Below are 19789 nucleotides of genomic sequence, written 5' to 3'. Positions count from 1 at the left end.
CCACATTTTGGGAATTTAGCTTATTCACCATATCCCTCAGAGTTAGATAAGTCCATACTTACCTTTCTCATCTCCGTGCGTGCTGTAACTCTGTCTGACGCAGCGCCCGCTAGCTTAGCTTAGCACAAAGACTGGAAATGCATGGCTCCAGTTAGCAAACTGCACAATAAGTGACAAAATAACATGAACATTTCCCTATTTATGTTTTGTAATTTGTATAGTCACACCGTGTACAAATAACAAGATCATGAGAGACACAGCCATCTTTTAACAGTACAGTATACATACTGGGAAGTATATTCTTAGAAGGCGAAGCACTGATACTGGGCGGAGTGATTTGCTCGCAGCACCCGAGAAGCCCCCTGGTGAGGAGCAGCGAGTTCGGTCAGAGTTGTGCAAATCACTCCGCCCAAGTAGCAGTGCTTCGCCTTCTGAGATTATAGTTCCTAGTATGTATCCTGTTAAATGATGTCTGTGTCTCATATCACCTTGTTATTTGTACACGGTGTGACAATACAAATCACAACACATAAATAGGGAAATGTTGGAATTATTTTGTCACTTATTGGGAGCAGTATGCTAGCTGAAGCCATTTACTTCCAGTCTTTGTGCTAAGCTAAGCTAGCGGGGGCTGTGTCAGACAGAGTTACGGGATGCACCAAGATGAAAAGGTTATCTATGGACTTATCTAACTCTAGGGGAAACGGTGAATAAGGTAAAGTCACAAAAAGTCGCCGTGTTCCTTTAAGACAGGGGTCACTAATTCTGGTCCTGGTGGGCCGGTGTCTTTGCAGAGTTTAGCTCCAACCCTAATCAAACATACCTCAAGCACCTTAATTAGCTGCTTCAGCGGTGTTTGATTAGAGTTGGAGCTAAACTCTGCAGAGACACCGGCCCTCCAGGACCAGGATTGGTGACCCCTGCTTTAAGAGAATAAATAGAGAATTTGTAACTTTCTGTTAGACTTTGGACCCTCTTCAGGGATTTAGGTGTTTTTATCTACCTTCATGTACCCTGTTTGGAGGGTTTTAAATAGGCCAGGGCCGTCTAGGGCTGAGAACCGGCACTTAGGCTGATGATTTTGCTCTGTTCCTCGCCAGTGTGCAAGTACCAATTGGTGTGTGTGCACTGAAGAAAAGTGAGAATAACGTGTTGTCATTCATACCTATAAGGAGGGTTCACCCTCACAAGTAGCACAAATGTAGCACAAATGCCTTGTATCCACACCTAACCCTTAACCCTAGCCGTCACCCTAAACTTAAACAATAAGGTTAGCTGCAGGGCTCGCTGATCTGGTTTAAGAAAAAAATACTTAAAACTTATTTACGCTTATTACAGTTTACCAGTCGATACGATTGTATAAGGTTTGCATGCATACGCCTCGAAAGCAACATAATTTAACCCCGGCCTGCTTGTGAATGTTACTCTCACTCAATCTCAGACTGTGTTGGGCTGCTTGATAGCACCACAGTCGCAGTGTTTACACTATGAAGGGGAATCAACTTACCAACTGACCTTTAGTAAGTACAGTATATCCGCCTTTACTTGGTACCCAGAGAAGTCTATCATGTTCTTGTTGTGTCATATCACAGACCATGACCCCAGGCCTTTAAACTGTTAGACAGGAAAAATGGGAAAACGTGTTAGAATCCATTAAACACCCTTTAATGTCACTATGGTGTAATGTTACAAGTTTATAGTGTAATATTACAAGTTTAGCAAGTAATGCTACATATCGTCAACTCCCTTTTATTTTCACAGGATGAGTAGTTGTGCAACTACAGGATCTGCCCTTAAATGTGTGGAATGGAGTGCTGGATTGTTTTGCATTTTTATCTTGCATGTCTCGTGCTCCCCCTTGTGGGGAAATAATCCATAGTAAAGGCAGTGATGTATCAAATATGTGCTCTGTTTAAAAAGAACCTAGTCAGGTACCTCAGTAGGCATTTTAAGGCCTTATACCAGGGGTCTCCAACGTGGTAGCCCGCACAGAGTCAAAGCACACTATTAATTGTCTCATTTGTAATATTTATTTATGCCTGACTCGATTTTCCTAAATTTTGAGATGATTCCTAACCCTGAAACAACATTTTGATGTTGGCTGCCTGTGCAGGACCCGAGTTAAAAAAAATAAAAATATTGAGCCTTTTCATGTTTTGTGTTTGCAATCTTGTTTATGAGTGATGGATGTAGCAACAAATGAAAATGAATTGAGATGAATGAAGTGTTAATGGAAGAGTATCTGATCATGTGATAGTAATGCAGGATATGTAATGTGCCAGGCAACTGACGGTTCAGTGGTGTTGCAGTGTTTTTCAGGACACACAAGAATCTGGAATCAGTGGATCCTCAATTTACCATGAGAAGAAAGATGGAGCAACTGAGAGAAGAGCTGGAGCTCACAGAACAACTAAGAGAGGTACACACATTTACTCAAGACATATTACAAGTTTTGCTCTTCTTCTAATGATGTTGTTAGTCAAGTCTCACAAAACGCCTACAAAAACAACAACAAAAACCTGCCCCCACACATGCACACATTCTCACTCTTTTACTTTGAACTTAACAACAGAATGGAGGGCAGATGTGTATAATGATGTAGCATCATCTCATGTTTATTTTGACAGAGCATTGAGAGCAGACTAAAAGTAATACTTCCTGAAGATCTGGGTACGTCTCTCATGGATGGGGTTGTGCTGTGTCACTTAGTAAATCACATTCGGCCGCGTTCAGTGGCCAGTATCCACGTACCGTCCCCTGCAGTGGTGCGTCTCTGAACTATCTACAGTATATACACATTAACTAAAGCCTATATGAAACCTAACACACAGTTTCTTTTTCTCTTTTTGTGTTGTAAAACCTTCAGCCCAGGCTTAGCATGGCTAAATGCCGCAGAAACGTTGAAAACTTTTTGGATGCCTGCAGGAAAATGAAAGTCCCTGAGGTGAATAACAAAATTTTTCATAATTATGAGTTTAACCTGTTTTTCAGGTGCCTCTGTTTTTATAAGTTTTGTCATCGATAACAAACTTAGCCCTTTATTTACTGACATAAAAAGAATTCATTTACTGGGTGTAAACTTTTTTGTGGTTTAAAATAATGTGTTTATTTTAAAAAGTCCCAGTAAATTTAAGTGATTTTGGACACATTCTACTACTGCACCTGTAATGTAACCTAATCCAGTGAAGTGGACTTTCAATAATACGTTTCCACAGGTTTTATATTTAAATTTAATAATTTTTTTTATTTTGTTAGTTTTCATGACAATGCACAGGGGTCCTTAAAAACAGGTCTTGATCACATCTGATTTTGAGTCACCTGTGTGAGTTTTATAAATCACTGTTACAGTAACACACTGAAAAAAAATATTCTTTCAATTTTTTTTAAGGTAAGTGGTTGCAATCAATTTATTTAAGCTACATTTAAACAAAAAAGATTGGTAAAGAAAATATTTTTTTTTTTTATAAATGTAGCTTAAATAAATTGATTGCAACCACTTACCTAAAAAAAAAATTGATTAAATTGAATGAATCATTTTTTTTCAGTGCATGCATAAAGACATAGACCCATCAGGAGGGGCCTGAAGTTTTGCGCTGACGTGATTTTCAAGAACTAATTGAGAAATGTTGAGAATGTATTTCTCTCAGTTGTCAGTATTAATTTATCCATTCAAAGTGTAGAAGTATCCTCTTCTTGAATCAGCAGAGATTGCCTTACACTGGTCTATGATCAGTTGTGGTCCAGTCCTTTATAACGTAAATAATATAACATGTTAAGCAGGTTTAAGAACTTTAATGGACTTTTTGTTGTTCATAGCTGATAGGGAAAACTGATCCTAGAGCAGTATTTACAGGCACTTTCTCACAACCTTATCCACCTTATTTTTGATGTAAATGTGTGCGCTGCCATCTTTAAGCTCTTTTGTGTAAAACCTCCGGTGAGCTACTAAAGCTATTGGGAGCCAATTTGACTTAATGTTTATTACGAAATTCAGAAAGACGTATAATTTGTGCAGTTAGGGCAAATCTGTAGTAAATGCAGTAAATCTCTACAAAACATTTGTTTTGACCATAATCCACACACCAGAGCTAAATGTGGATGTGGCATACGTGCACCCATGATCTGTATCCACATACATCCATTCAGTGAAACATTTCACAACTTTCAGTAAACAATGAATACAAAAGTTATAATATTCTAATATTATGCTGATTTAGCTGGTTTATTTATTCTGCTATTATATATTATTACAAAAATGTGCTTGTTAGTTAGTTTATAATAGTTCCTATTGTGTTTACTTTGCGCATACTTTTGCTAGGTAATTTCCTAAATTACCTGCCCATGTCTCCCTCTAGTGCGTATAATAATATTTTGCATAAAACAAAAATTGGTTTATATGTTTATTATGGTCTGTTCAAATAACACATAATGTGTTGAATGAGAAATATAATGCTCTAGTGCTGACTGTCAAAAGGATTCGCCACATTCACGTGATAAGCTTGATGTGTCAGCATAGAAAGTCAAACATTATACCAGTAAAAAAAAAATTGCTGTGTATAAAAACTCACTTCAGGGGACAGTGGGACTATTTACACGCACGCATTCCCCTCATCTCCGAGCAACAATACAAAATAATTGAATATATCTTCATATTATATATAATATCAGGTCACGTCTTCATTTCATCCTCCCAATTGGTTATACATAGTGAATGTAAATATTTACTTATTAATTGTTTTTAATTATGTTTTGTGCGTGCTCCCACTACATTGTTTTCTGCCGGCTGGCTATTGAAACGGAAGTCTCGCACAAAAAAAAGGAAAAATGTCACATCATTTACTCCTGCATTCGAAAATAAGGTGGATAGTCCCCTACTAGAGCTGCATCATGCCATTGTATTAAATGGATTTCACCATGGCTTTAGGCATCATCCATTTGTAGGACTTCATTTCATCCTGTTAATGGCTCTGACCTGCTCTCTATACTCCATGTTTATGGGATGTTTCCTTAACCTCTTTTATTAAGGACTTTTATGGTGCACAAAACACCAACGATCAATGCATATGCAAAATATGAAATAATTGAGTTAACGATTACAATATATTAGTTTTAAAGAACTATAAACTGAGCATAAATAATTTATATATGATTTTCAATCTATGATTTTCAATCTTTTCAATTCCATTGAAAAGGAATTTCTGGGTGTATGTGTAAACAAAGTCAGATTAGTTGGTCAGTTTTGGATCTACCAATCTTAATAAAGACTCCTCTGGATTCCTCATTCTTGTTTCAGAAATGCTAAAACGTTTCCATTGGTTGTCATAACCAGATAATTGTTGATAAACCCTTCTACTTAACGGATCAAGCTTGGTCCAAGCCATTCATGACAGGTTGTTCTGATCACATGTGTTACATGTGTAGCTTGTAGTTGTCATAGCTTGTGTTCGTAACAGCAGAGCTACTATGAGTCTGCATGGCAGCAAGCTTTGTCAGTACTGTATGTCTTTCATGCTTGCTTTACAGTTTGGTTTTCCTGGTTGTTTTGGGCTACTGTACATTAGTGCGCTTTGTTTGTTCAGTCAGATGTTTGGCCTTTTGGCGGTAGTACATCGCATACTTTATCATTGCTTTGTTTATTTTCTCTAGTGTTGGTCTAGCACTTGTCTGTAGCGATAAAGATATGCAATAGCTGAGCTTTTTACAGCTTGACCTGCTCTGCTTTGGTTGACTGGCTTTTGCAGCTCTTCTTGCTTTTAATACCGTTCGGTCATGCAGCTTGACTTTGTGACTTGTGCCTGGCATACGTTCACCACTTCACATGCTACGCTGACCACCATGTCATCTGTTCCTCTTCTAACAGCATCTCCCTCAACACCCTTTTCCACAGCTGCTCTCCGAAAAAGAAAATGAGATAGAATTGTGCGATTTGTGCCTGAAAGTTGTATTTAATTACTTATTTGAAAAGGTTACACAGCACACACCCTACCTCAAGTGCAAACTATTAGGAGCGCGTTCATTATAGGCTCACATGTCCCAATCAAAATCCAGTTTAGAGTTTTTTTATTTTAGTGAATGATTTTTTAACTTTTACCCACAATCTTGAAAAATTTATGTAGGGGAGAGCGGGACACACCCTAACGCTTTTTGGTTTTGTCTCAATCATTCAAAAAATATTTGAGTTTGATTAATTATATTTTTACACAAGCAACACACACATCTCTGCTACAAATGAACATTTGAAGTTTGTTTCTAGTACTTACCATTCTTGGACAATTACACCAAACGTGACAGAAGTGCAAACGTTACAACTTACCCCATAGGTGGGGTTCATTGTAACAGGCTGGGGGTTCGTTGTAACACTTGCTTAAAATTAAGTTTGCAGGCAAATATTTCAATACTATTTTGTCTATATAAAGTGGATATTGTTTATATATCTGTCTATAATAGACAGGTATCAACACTGTATTCATTCATCCAGCTCTTTTCTAACAATAGTTCAATTATAAATGGATACAAATGTCTAAATATGTGAGAAAAAGCAGCACAATTATGACAATTTTTTTTTTATATGTGACCCAGTCTGTAATAACCATACTACAGTTTCAGAAAAAATTAGCATTTAAGTCTGACTTTAGCCATTCATTTAATTATGATTTCAATCTTTGACGTGACCTTATTCAATCAATATTAAAGATATGAACAAAAATAAATTTGACACACGATTTTTGATAAGACAGGCACATTTATTTTGTTGGCAGCCAGCAATCATTAGTGTGTGGCCTATTTAAAACAACGGCAAGAATTACGCTAACATTAGCGGTTTTCATATCGTAACTGCTGAGGGGTAAGTTGTAACACAGCGTTACAATTAACCCCGCAGGGTCAAAATATTTTCAGGCCCACCAAAAAAGTTGCTAAGAGCTGCAGACATATTTCAAAACAATGCTATGTTTTAGTCAACAAGACACTTTTATATTATACATTATACAAAATATTATACATTTCCTGTCATTTGCGGGAGATTGTCTTTTGGCAGTGTGAAAAAATACCAGAAAACCAAAACGCTCAACCTTGTGCAACAATGAAAATTTTTTTTTTAGTACACACTAAATCAGATGTATCAAATAAAGTGTCCAGTTTCCAGTTGTTATATACAGTCATGGGACACATACAGTCACAACTGGCACAGATTCTTGTGAACGACAATAATTTCCGAAAGGAGCATTTGTTAAGCTCAAAGCCTTTTTGACCTTTTTCACTGGCTAATCATCTTCCTTTTCTTTCTCTGTTGCTGGGCGTATGATCTCTTTTCCATTTTCCGTTTTTCTTTACTCGCCGTTTTGTTTCTCTCGTTATTTCACCCTCCATTCATTCACATTTCTTCATTACTGTTCCTCTTTCCTGGTTCTCTCCATGTTTTTAATCTTCCTCTTTCTCAGTCCTCTCTCTGTTCGGCTTACGACATCCTGCAGTGTAACCTGCGGCCGGTCGGGGCCGTGGTCGGGGCCTTGCTCATGCTGGAATGCACAGAACCAAAGCAGAAGGAAGGAAAGGTGGAGAGTGACAGGGAGAAAAAGACTGAGGTCAAGAAGCTTATCGCTGAGTCCACTCAGACTCCGTCCCCTTCCTGGCAAATATGGGATCTGATTGGCTCAAGTCTGCTACATGTTTTCTGTCTGGTGGTGCTGTTTCTGGCCTACAGCTGGAGTGAATTTAAATAACATACATGCACAAAAGCAGACAGCACAGTATAGTACAGTATATATACATACTGTTATTGTTTTTGGCTTTAGAAAGCACATTTTGAATTGGGATGTTTAAAAAAGTTGGTCTTTAATGGAATCTTTTAAGCATTAAAGGAAATACTGTTGACCATGTTGTTTTGTAATTCAAGCGTTTCACTAACACTTGATTTGCGTCCTAGCTTGGCAATGGTGAAACCATACATAATACATAACACAAATTAAGCAAAATGAAATAACATGCGCTTCTTAAAACAAAAAGGGATTTTATGGTATAAACATAAAGATCCCCTTGTGTGTTTGGGGAGTACTATTGATATTAGTGTGGATATACTGTACAGTATTTATATTTTTGTCCTTGGTGAATGGTAAAAATGAGAATTGTTAAAGATTTAGTTAAGTTGGAGGTGCACTGAGCACTTTAAATGGCTATTCTCACTTTCTATTGTGTGAAAATGCATAAAGTTTAATTTAAGCAATGTCGTAATACTGAACAAATGCAATTGTCATACTGTGATTATATCATATTAATATCTATTAATATATTACAGTATTTTAATCAGCATCCGCATGACAAAAAAGTAATACGAACAGATACAAGAGTGATTAGCAATATATTGTATATCTACAGCAAACAAGCACACTTTAGGTTTATTTCACAAAAACTCCACTTTTTAGAAAGTAGGCTAATTTTCCAGCTCCCCTAGAGTTAAACATTTGATTTTTACCGTTTTGAAATCCATTCAGACGATCTCCGGGTCTGGCAGCACCACTTTTAGCATAGCTTAGCATAATCCATTAAATCGGATTAGACCATTAGCATTGCGCTAAAAATGACCAAAGAGTTTCAATATTTTTACATTTATTATTCAAAACTTGACTCTTCTGTAGTTCTGTAATGTTACTCTTAGCACCCGAAAATAGTCCCATTGGTTACTCTCGATAGCAAGGAACTATTTACGGGCAGTGCGTAATATCACTACACCTGCTGCCGCCATGTTACAGCAGCAAAGTCCTTGATTATTACGCCAGGATGAGAGTATAGTTCTTAGCCATATTGGCCTAGAAAATTGCACATTTTAATTTTTCATCGGTCTTAGTACACAATGTTACTACAGAAGAGTCAAGTTTTAAATATGAAAAATATCGAAACTCTTTGGTTATTTTTTAGGCGCGATGCTAATGGTCTAATCAGATTAAATAGATTATGCTAAGCTATGCTAAAGTGCAAGCGTCAGATCCGGAGATCAACTGAATGGATTCCAAAACTGTAAAAATCAAATGTTTGACTCTAGGGGAGCTGGAAAATGAGCATATTTTCAAAAAAGTGGAGTGTCCCTTTAAAGAAAAACAACAGCTTTGCTTTGCACTGCGGGTTTATGTGGAGATGTAAAATTTATGATTAAAAATATGAATCATTAGGGCTACTTAAACTGTTGGTTGTAAAAAATCAGAAACGGTCACAAACCAGCACATCTTTGCAATCTCCAGATGTAATTAAATCTCCTGCACATTGTAAATTATTATTACTTTGTTTTTTTTCTTGCAAAGAAAGTGGTCAGGATAGGAATAATGAATCTTTCATTTCCTGAATTTTTGTAAAGCAGATGTACACAGAGAGAGAACTCAATCAAATCTTAATGAATGTAATAAACATTCAACAGACGAATCCAAATAAATTAAAGGGGTCTGAAAATAAGATCTTGCATATGTTTGTAGCCAGAGGTGGTTCTTTTAAATGATTCTAGCAGATTTTATCACTTTAATATTAGAGTAATTAATGTAGTGATTATTTGTAATTAAGTCCAGTTGCTTTCTGCTGTTATCTGCAGATGTGTATAAAACATCAGTATGTGGGTCTATCTTCAATGGATGATTTTCTCTTTTAAATGGATCCTCTGATCGAGTTTAAGGGCCATCTCATGTCAGATAAAATAAATATGAACGGGTGGAAAGAAGCATTTTGGAAATAAGAAGACATTTAATTGAGAGCTTTTGACATCACTTCCTTATTGCGTACTTTGACCTATATCAATCGGATCACAGCAGTCTGCAGCTATATTTGATTCTGCTTTCAGTTAGATAAGAAGTGATATTGACTGTTCATAACATTTCAAATAGGGAAAACATTTTCTTAGTATAGTATTTTTTTCCTGAAAGCTTTTAGAGGCAAAACAGTTTATGTACAGCTTAAATGTTACATTTGGCAGCATGACTTGGTAAGCCTCTGTCCTCTAATGGTCGCGCTGGACTTTTTGACCCTTTTGGTGTTAAATCATGTTTAGTGCTGTATTGCTAATGGACTTTGTAAGGCTTTGTTGTTTGTATGACCTTGTAAATGAAAAGTAATAAATGTACAGTTTGGGTTGCTTTTCTTATCTGTGTGGTTCAGTTTTGTAAACAAAGGAAAATGAGTGTGTTTAGGCTTGGTAGTTGTTTAAAATGTGGTTTTATTGGCATCGCTGCTATATAAGGTGAGTCTTTTATTACAAAGAGCAATAGACTTCAATAACCTCTTGAGCATAAAAATGAACCTAAAAAAACAGGGTTTAAAATAATCCAGGACTAGGTTTTAGTTATGAAAGGACGTTTTTGTAAAAACATTACATGCGTGCATCTTGAGACAAAACAACAGCAGTGATATACACACACCTAAAGGATTATTAGGAACACCATACTAATACAGTGTTTGACCCTCTTTCGCCTTTAGAACTGCCTTAATTTTACGTGGCATTGATTCAACAAGGTGCTGAAAGCATTCTTTAGAAATGTTGGCCCATATTGATAGGATACCATCTTGCAGTTGATGGAGATTTGTGGGATGCACATCCAGGGCATGAAGCTCCCGTTCCACCACATCCCAAAGATGCTCTATTGGGTTGAGATCTGGTGACACTGGGGGCCATTTTAGTGCAGTGAACTCATTGTCATGTTCAAGAAACCAATTTGAAATGATTCGAGCTTTGTGACACGGTGCATTATCCTGCTGGAAGTAGCCATCAGAGGATGAGTACATGGTGGTCATAAAAGGATGAACATGGTCAGAAACAATTCTCAGGTAGGCCATGGCATTCAAATGATGCCCAATTGGCACTAAGGGGCCTAAAGTGTGCCAAGAAACATCCCCCACACCATTACACCACCAACACCAGCCTGCACAGTGGTAACAAGGCATGATGGATCCATGTTCTCATTCTGTTGATAAAGCCAAATTCTGACTCTACCATCTGAATGACTCAACAGAAATCGAGACTCATCAGACCAGGCAACATTTTTCCAATCTGCAACTGTCTAATTTTGGTGAGCTTGTGCAAATTGTAGCCTCTTTTTCCTATGTGTAGTGGAGATGAGTGGTACCCAGTGGGGTCTTCTGCTGTTTTAGCCATCCGCCTCAAGGTTGTGCGTGTTGTGGCTTCACAAATGCTTTGCTGCATACCTCGGTTGTAACGAGTGGTTATTTCAGTCATAGTTGATCTTCTTTCAGCTTGAATTAGTCGGCCAATTCCCTCTGACCTCTAAGATCAACAAGGCATTTTCGCCCACAAGACTGCCGCATACTGGATGTTTTTCCCTTTTCATACCATTCTTTGTAAACCCTAGAAATGGTTGTGCGTGAAAATCCCAGTAACTGAGCAGATTGTGAAATACTCAGACCGCCCTGTCTGGCACCAACAAGCATGCCACACTCTAAATTGCTTAAATCACCTTTCTTTCCCATTCTGACATTCAGTTTGGAGTTCAGGAGATTGACTTGATCAGGACCACACCTCTAAATGCATTGAAGCAACTGCCATGTGATTGGTTGATTAGATAATTGCATTAATGAGAAATTGAACAGGTGTTCCTAATAATCCTTTCGGTGAGTGTATCTATTTCAATGCAATTTAAACATGCATTTCAGTCAGGGACTAGAATAAGCCCTAGTTTATTTTAACATTTTTGTAAATCATAATTTATCACATTTCTTGATGTTTCATGATTCTGTAGAAACTTTGTCTCTCACCTCTGCTGTTTTTCATGTTTTTTTAATTTTTCCTCTTTGTGAATCTCTCTGTCCAGGATAAGTTATGTCTGCCTCATCATATTCTGGAGGGGAAGGGACTTATCAAAGTTGGCATCACTGTCCAAGCTTTGCTAGATGAGACTTCAACCATACAGACACTCTTCCCATAAGTCCCACACATACACAAGCATCTACACAGCTAACTGACATGTACACAACACAAACACTCCTAACTGTGGATGGATATGCACCTGTTGCTGTTGCTAGCTGACCTCTACCAACTATATATTTCTATTATAATTTTTGGTCCTCAACTACAGGTAAATGTCAATGTTTTCCATTTTATAATATATGTAAAATATATACGATTTTGATATGATATTACTTTTTCCGAGGCTGTAATCTTGTATCCAAAATTAGCTTAAAACTTGAGTTATGAAATGTATTTAATACACACATATTTATTAAACTGCTAGTTGAGAGATGTACACAATTAGGAAAAAAGACAGTATTTTTCTGATTTTATATATATTTACATTATATTACAAATTGTATGGGTTTGTTTAGTTTTTATTGGCACTACAGTTGTCTACCACAGTCTGGGTGTAAAACACTCGCCCTCCCGGTGTCTTTAAATACTGTATTTGTAAAATATTTTTTTCAACATTTTTTGGGAGACATTGATGTTCAGTCTCAGGGGAGAGGTGTGCCTCACTAGTTTCATTAAGTCTTCTGCTTACCTATTAGCCAGGTATTTATCCACTAAGTATGTCTGTTTGTGTATGTGCAGTAGAAAGCAACATACTGTACTCAACCAATGTTTTCATTTGTATGTGTACAATTGTGAGAAAAAATACCATATCTTCAGTAATTCCTTTTGTGAGAGAACGAGAGCACATGTTTGCACTTTTTTTATGTTTGTTTGTATGCGAGGATGTTTTTTACCTTTTTTCTACCTGTGTGTATTTGCTTACGTAAAGCTTGATGTCCAAAGTTTCAGCTCCAAACAGATACATACATGAATCGAACCAAAACCTGAAGATGGTTTCTCAGTGGAGATTATTTGACAGTTGCCAAAATTTTCCTATAACAAACTGATGTTCAAAAACAAGATCCACAAAAATAATCATTTAATACAGGTCTTTTAGCATTTTTTTTTTTTACAAAAAAAGTGTTTTATTTGTTAAGGGTTTGTAATGTAATAATGGTGCAGGACATGTATAATTTGATGTGCATATTTCAGTGAGAAGAGTTTTTCTTGTTTAAAAAAAAACAGGCAAAAAACTATCACTATAACACTTTTATAACTAATAAAAACAATCACTGGGCTGTAATTTGTGTATTCATAAAAATAAATTGAAATCCTATAGTTTTAAATAAAAATACTTTCTCAAAGGTTATCTTTATTGCATAATCACTAATAAAACCTCACACTTTATCTGTTCTTTAAGGAAAACACCACCGTTTTTCAATATTTTACTGCGCATCCCAAGGTCGAAGTGCTGCAAACTAAGTGCTCTTCCGTCATACAATATAGTTCTAATTTTTTATGCTTAAAAAAAATCACATTTTATTTTGTGCCACCATACTTACTTGTGTAACTGCTCATGTAACAGTTTTTAAACCGGGAAAACATGGAAGTGTTTGGTGGCTTCTAAATTCATCACGTTTGGATCCTAAGGAATGAATGGGGCTAGGCTAAATGCTAACACATTCACGGTGTGCTGTACAAAGATTAAGTGCATGCATTGAAAAAAGACAGGTATGTATTCATTAATCTAAGCTGAGGTAAGAACATAGTAAAAGATTGAAAACGGTGGTGTTTTCCTTTAAGAGTGCCAAGTAAATTTCTAATATTATACAATGAGAAGTAGAGATGCACCAATATACATTTTTTCCACCGATACCGGAAGTTTCCGACTGATATCTGACGATATTTTGGTGGTTATATTTTACATCATAAACCTGTCAAATAAATAAATAAAACAAATCTACCATGGAAAAGCGCAGAGAACTTCGAGACATCGGAAAAATACATTTAAGTGGAGACCATTTAAGTCTTTACATCGGTTTACTAATGGGGCATACACACCAAACACAAATTAAATGTTTTGCGCGAGAAGATTTCATACAAAGTCACAGCGCAAAGACGTGAATCCGAGCAGGGCGATGCGAACTTCCTTGCAAGTTGAAAAAATGTAACTTGATCAAAATATTCGCCTGACCCAACAGTAAATCCAGCGAGAAATATTGAGCAAGGAATGCGATGCGAATACAAACTTCGCGGTTGGTGTGTATGCCAATTATATCTTTGAATTAACCTGTTTCAATTTTTTTAAATCCTTTTATTTCTCATGAGGATTTCAGATGTCTTTGAATTTGATCTCTTGTCTGAATGCTGCTTAAATGGAATCGTTCTGTATAAAATCCTGCTGTATGTTTTGAGGAATTCTTTTCCACGTTTTCCTGTGACATTTTATTTTGAAGTTTATTGTCTGTGGTTTATTAAAACGCAAGATCACAAACAATTTTTATTGTTATATAACCTAAAACTACTTTTCATAATATACACTTTGTAAGGGTTTAAATACAGATTAGTTTTTTTTTAAATGACAGCGTTTGCACTTTATGTATTTGGGACTGTTTTTTGGCAACTGGCAAATAGTAATATAGTATTTATATTTCAGTATTTGGAGAAACTAAAGTATATCAGCTTATCGACTCACTGTAATGTGTGATAAAATAAAAAAAAAATCACAAAATGGGATACAAATCTTTTCCTGCTGAATGTTATGTTGCTATTTTGTCTTTCTTCATCTTAATGTAATAGAAAGAAGTCTTGTACTACACAATTTTTTGTAATTCAATTTTTATAAGTAAGAATTATTTTTTCATGTCTTTTCAGTGCTTGGGATTTTCTGATGTACTATATTTTACCCCTTTGTAATTCTGTGAAGTTTTAAAGTGCCTGTACAGTAATGTGTAATGCATGTCACTCCACCTTTTGCCTTAAACTCTGTAAATAAGGTTTATTTGTACCAGCTTTTACCAGTAAATACTTTCACGTTTAAAGACTAGTTTGTTTCTTTAATATTAAAGATATTTTCATATTATTACTAAAAATTAATCACTGCAAAACAGCAGGAATCACCACCAAAACCCTTTATTTATAGACATAGAAAAGGCCTCAACAGCTAAACATCACCTTGCTCGTGATGAAATGGAAAATCCAGGGGGCTGCACTGAAACCGGAGGACAGCGAACCAGTCAATATAACAATTCATTTCCAAATCCGAAAGGCACAAATCCAGCTGAAGCAGTTTTAAGCGTTCAGATACTTGGCGTGGTGCTTGATGTGATCATTGATGAAGGAGAAGATGAAAAAGTAGCTGTGATCATAACCCTGAGATGACAAAAGAAAAACTCTTGAATAAAATTCATCCTAATGGTTCAAAAGGGACATCTTAATCCTGGAATTAGTTGATATTTTGGTTGTATTGATTTAAAATTTTTGAAAAACAATCCAATGGACTATATCCACATATATTCTAAACCATTATTATGAGACAATGTGGATATTAAGTGGTTCATGAACAATTGCAATTTTCTGCTTCATCATGGGCTAGTTCAGTACCGACCTGCTGAAGACGGAAATCAACTGGAATTTTCTTCTTTGAACAGGCAGCAATCAGATTGTCAGGAAGTAGCTGACTGGCAGACAAGAACTGGTCATCGCGGCCTTGATCAATCAGAATATCCAGATCAGGACCGGAGTATGATTCAGACAATACTGTAGCATCATATGCCTGCCAAGTGACAGAAGAACGCAATAAATCCAAAAGGATTTGTGATGATGAATGAGTGTTGTGTGGAAATATTCAATGAAATATAAAACAAATCATTATCCATTGTTTGATGCATAAACATTTTAGAATATTTCCATACCTCCCAAGTGGATTTGTCAGGTCCAAGATAGCCAGTAAAAGCTTTCTGACCCCATGCACATTGCATTGGGTTACAGATTGGGGCAAACGCTGAGACGGACTGTTTTGGAAGATTACATGCATAAAAGAAAGATAGTCCATTGAATATTTAAATTGTAAACTACTAAATAATTAAGCAGTGCATGCTGTGTCTATGTCCCTGGAGCTTAACTTTGCGCCAGCAATGCAAAGGTCATGGCTTTGATTCCCAGGGAACACATACTGATAAAATATGTATAGCTTAAATGCAATGTAAGTCGCTTTGGATAATCTGCCAAATGTATAAATGTAAAGGGTTACATGCCTTATATTTCCCAGGGTTCTTTAGAGCACAGATGAGAGCTCCATGACCACCCATGGAGTGTCCGAAGACAGACGTTTTCTCTGGATCAGCAGGGAAGTTGGAATTTATCAGTTGCGGAAGCTGAGAACAGGAAAAGGTTACAAAGGAAATGAGCATGAGACGCGAGTGTTTAAGATCTAAATGTTTATGTATCTACCACTGTTGTTGCAGATACAACTGTGTTACAGCTGTAGGCTCTTTCCATACATAAAGAATTTAAACAATGTCCTAAACTTTATAAAGCAAAATTATGTTGCATTTGAAAATATTTATATAGAGATAAAATGTCAATTAGAGACACACCTCCTCAGTGACATACGAGTACATGCGGTAATTGGTCTTCCAGGGTTCTTGAGTGGCATCGACATAGAAACCTGCACCTGTTCCAAAATCCCAGCTTTCATCTTCTCCTTCAATTTTGCAGCCACCTGATGAGACCAAAAAAATCTCATTCCAGAGCATGTGCTTACTTATAACATGCTGCTTAAAATATGCAATTTTTGTTGACTTAATTACTATGGATCATAAAGTAATATTAGTCAGAAAATAGAAATTCCGGTTTATTTTATCTTATTGCAGTACAGATTTAAATGAAGTAATATTAGTTTACATAACCCAGAACCTATCATTAACCTTTGGCCAAAAAATAGCCTGGAGAAAGTTGGAGCTGGTGGAAAAGTCTAGCCATTGACCCAAAGTATTCAGAGAGAATGCTGTTTGATTCTCAGTGGAGACTTTTGTTTGTTTATCTGTATGTTGCACTAATGATATAACTTCCCAAGAGACCTCAGCTCTCGGATCCATTCTAATCCAGAATATTAGTTTTTGATCAATGGATCTTGGGGACTAGCACAGGCACCTCATTAAAAAGTGTAATCTCTCCTGAGACATACCCACAGGACTGTTAATGTTCAGACTGCTTACGTGGACTGGTGTCTGGTGCTACTATGATGAGTCCCTGCTCAGAGGCTGCCTGTTGGCTCCCTGCTTTAGTGATGAAATTCTGCTCCGTGCAAGTCAAACCTAAAAAACAATGACATTTTAAGTATCATTTTAGACTAAAAAAATACCAATAAGTACAGTAATATTAGCAGTTTTACGCATACGTATGTAGTTGTATTGTTGTACCTGTAAGCAATAACGTACAACCTGCCAGTTTTTTATTATGCTCTTGCATCAGGGTTTAATTTGCAATAACAATAAATCGTATGTACATTACACATGTTATTATACCGCTACTTTCCACATGGGTAAATAATTGAAAAGAATATTCATTTAGAATATTTTATTAGCTCTTTAATAGCAAATTTAAAACTTGCACAGCGGAGTGATACATTAAACATACAAGTAGTTCCGGTAAAGGTGACTCGCAGTACCCGGATGAGCGGTGTGTTATTAGTTTTAGCGGTTGTTATCAGTGAAAAAAGACCTCATAATGTCTCGACTGACCAATCAGAATCAAGCATTGAAGGGAATCGCGTTAAATTCTTAATTAAAAAATCTCATACATTATTACCACAAGATAATGAGAATCGATCAAATCACCTGAAAGCCAGTATAACACTGGACATTTGGAACTCTCAGCCTTGGGAGGAAGGTAAATGGCAAACTTCATTTTGCATTTCAACTCGGAGCTGTAAATGAATTTTAAGTTAAAGGTGGATATTTAATTCGGGTGTTTTGATAAACAAACAAAAAAATACAGTGTCTTACCTGTCGTGCTCGAACACTTTCTGATATCCACCGCAGCATTTATTAGTTGAAACTTCAGTCAGCGCCATTTCACCGTTAACTAAGAAAATCAAAGTTCAGAAATCTACTCGGTTCTACTTCATGAGGCGCTGCGCAAAACAATCGGTTTATGACATCAAGGTTCCACGAGAGCACAGGATTCGATTCGCTCTCGCGGTATTTTGAGATCATGAACCGATCTATCTGAGCAGTGCCGTATGAAGTCGAACATGCCTAACATTCTCTTGAACCGACTCACAATCAAGTAAACTCTGGTCAACATTTTCAACAAATGATTCATTTTAACCATCTGGACGCAGGGTGTTGCAGTCTGCGCGTGCGCTTTGCAGTGGCCTGCCAAACTCAAAGCGGTGTCCAACAACAGCAGATAAATATCCTGTCTGCCACGCGAAAGCGTTACAATGACCATAAAAGCAACACAACCCAGGTTAAAGAATGCGTTTTATGTAGCTTCTGTGTAACAGCCATTCATCCAGGATATTGAACGATATTATTTTGGACCACTTACCAGTTGCAGCGTTGCAGAGTTCAGTGGGGCGTCAGGGAACGTAATACGTAAAGCCACGCCCCCATACGTTTTCTCGTAAAATCTACTTTTTGGCCAAACGGGGGAGCTCGTGCGATAGGCTTGGTGTCTCTCTATTTTGACCAAACTTGCTTGTGAGAACACAGCCCTGAAAAACTAAACAAAATTTTTAGTACCAGTTATTTTAGTAGATTGATTATTTGATTTCATTTTATTTGTATTTTTGAAGGTTGTGCCATGCCGTGTTGATGACAAGTGTATATCAAAATCACTATTTGTCCCTAATCACATATTTGTCCTCTGACAAAACATGCAAGTATTTATCATTGTATGACCTCTCCTCTGTCCAAGGTACTCAATCATTATGGGGCTCATGAACTTCTTTGTGGTGTCCTTCAGTTCAAACTGATTTCTGTGCTTTACAAAACACTCAGCATAATTCAAAGCTGGCTTCCTCTGTACTGCATGTTAAATATGATCAAAATGAAATGACAAACTCCATGGAAACATTATCACATCCAGCATCAAAAACCAATAGTCTTAAAAAAAACTAAATCAACAGAAATACATGCAGAGGAAAAACATTAGCATCCCCTGTTAAAGACAAACCTGGGCAGTTTAGTCAATTGCTAGAGCCCTGAAGAAAATATACAGATATTAACAGCACAAAATCAATCAATCTTTCTCCATCTGCCTTCATTTAGAAATAAAAGTTTAGAGTTTTTGTTTCTCATGTCAGTTTAAGACATGCAAGTTAAAATGCTAAATAATTTGGCAACAAATACACCCCTGATTATTATTATTTTATTAACTAGATCATGTCTGATCTACTGTGATTATGCTTTGTTTATCCACATTATTGTTTCATCATGTCCCATCACTGAATGGTCCTTCGTGATACTGTTGTCTGTAGTAAAACTAGCATATTGTTAATGAAATCCACATATGCAGCAGATGCTGATATTCACCAAATATATATCTGGTTCCCAAAGGCACTTAGTCCTACCAATGACTCACACATAATATGAGAGCGCGAAGTCTAGCTGAAAGGGAACTTGATCACGCGTCCATTGGTGTGACTCATGAGAAACGTCTGAATGGCTTGCTGATTTGAAAAGCGTAATAATACTCTCAATGTTCGCACATTAGACAACAGATTAAGCACAAATAATAAGATGAAGTGAGCCATAAAAAACCTCCGAATCAGAAATTATGTTTTATAATCAAAAGCAGTTTAGACTCATTTGTTACTATTTTTGCTTAAGTATACCAGTGTTTAAGAGGAACAAAGAGAGTAAGATTTGCAGCTATAGTGACAAAAGCTATCAAAATGAGTTTATTTTTTTATTTAGATATTTTTATCACAGCCAAAGAAATAGAAAACGTGACAGTGCCGCAAACTGGGAAGATCTGAACATGCGAATAACCCTTCCACTGATA

The 19789-nt window shown here is 36.6% G+C and overlaps 2 protein-coding genes across 6 annotated transcripts in view; one reads left to right on the top strand and one right to left on the bottom strand.

Annotated features, from left to right (window-relative positions):
- The window catches only part of lrch1 (leucine-rich repeats and calponin homology (CH) domain containing 1), a 49724-nt gene extending 36818 nt beyond the window's left edge, over window positions 1–12906 (top strand). For 3 of the 5 annotated variants that reach the window (XM_065251593.2, XM_065251594.2, XM_065251592.2), the window contains 4 exons: window positions 2310–2419; window positions 2628–2765; window positions 2867–2944; window positions 7440–7872. In XM_065251593.2, coding sequence (XP_065107665.1) covers window positions 2310–2419; window positions 2628–2765; window positions 2867–2944; window positions 7440–7721 — 608 coding nt within the window. In that variant the 3' untranslated portion in view covers window positions 7722–7872. Of the gene's footprint in view, window positions 1–2309; window positions 2420–2627; window positions 2766–2866; window positions 2945–7439; window positions 7873–11801 lie in introns of those variants that run through there. The other 2 variants (XM_065251595.2, XM_065251596.2) reach the window with 2 other exon arrangements.
- Window positions 12907–14892: 1986 nt separating this feature from the next.
- esd (esterase D/formylglutathione hydrolase) lies at window positions 14893–18394 on the bottom strand. The gene is made up of 9 exons (XM_065251597.2): window positions 18332–18394; window positions 17785–17863; window positions 17617–17705; window positions 16996–17094; window positions 16375–16499; window positions 16033–16152; window positions 15691–15789; window positions 15384–15551; window positions 14893–15148 (listed from the first exon to the last, which is right to left on the bottom strand). The coding sequence occupies exons 2-9, from the start codon at window positions 17850–17852 to the stop codon at window positions 15068–15070; spliced, it is 849 nt and encodes a 282-aa protein (XP_065107669.1). The 5' UTR covers window positions 17853–17863; window positions 18332–18394; the 3' UTR covers window positions 14893–15067.
- Window positions 18395–19789: the final 1395 nt, after the last annotated feature.

This window comes from Paramisgurnus dabryanus, chromosome 15, assembly GCF_030506205.2.
Source record: "Paramisgurnus dabryanus chromosome 15, PD_genome_1.1, whole genome shotgun sequence".
In the NCBI taxonomy this organism is placed as follows: Eukaryota; Metazoa; Chordata; class Actinopteri; order Cypriniformes; family Cobitidae; genus Paramisgurnus; species Paramisgurnus dabryanus.
This window is presented reverse-complemented; position numbering and strand designations above follow the sequence as displayed.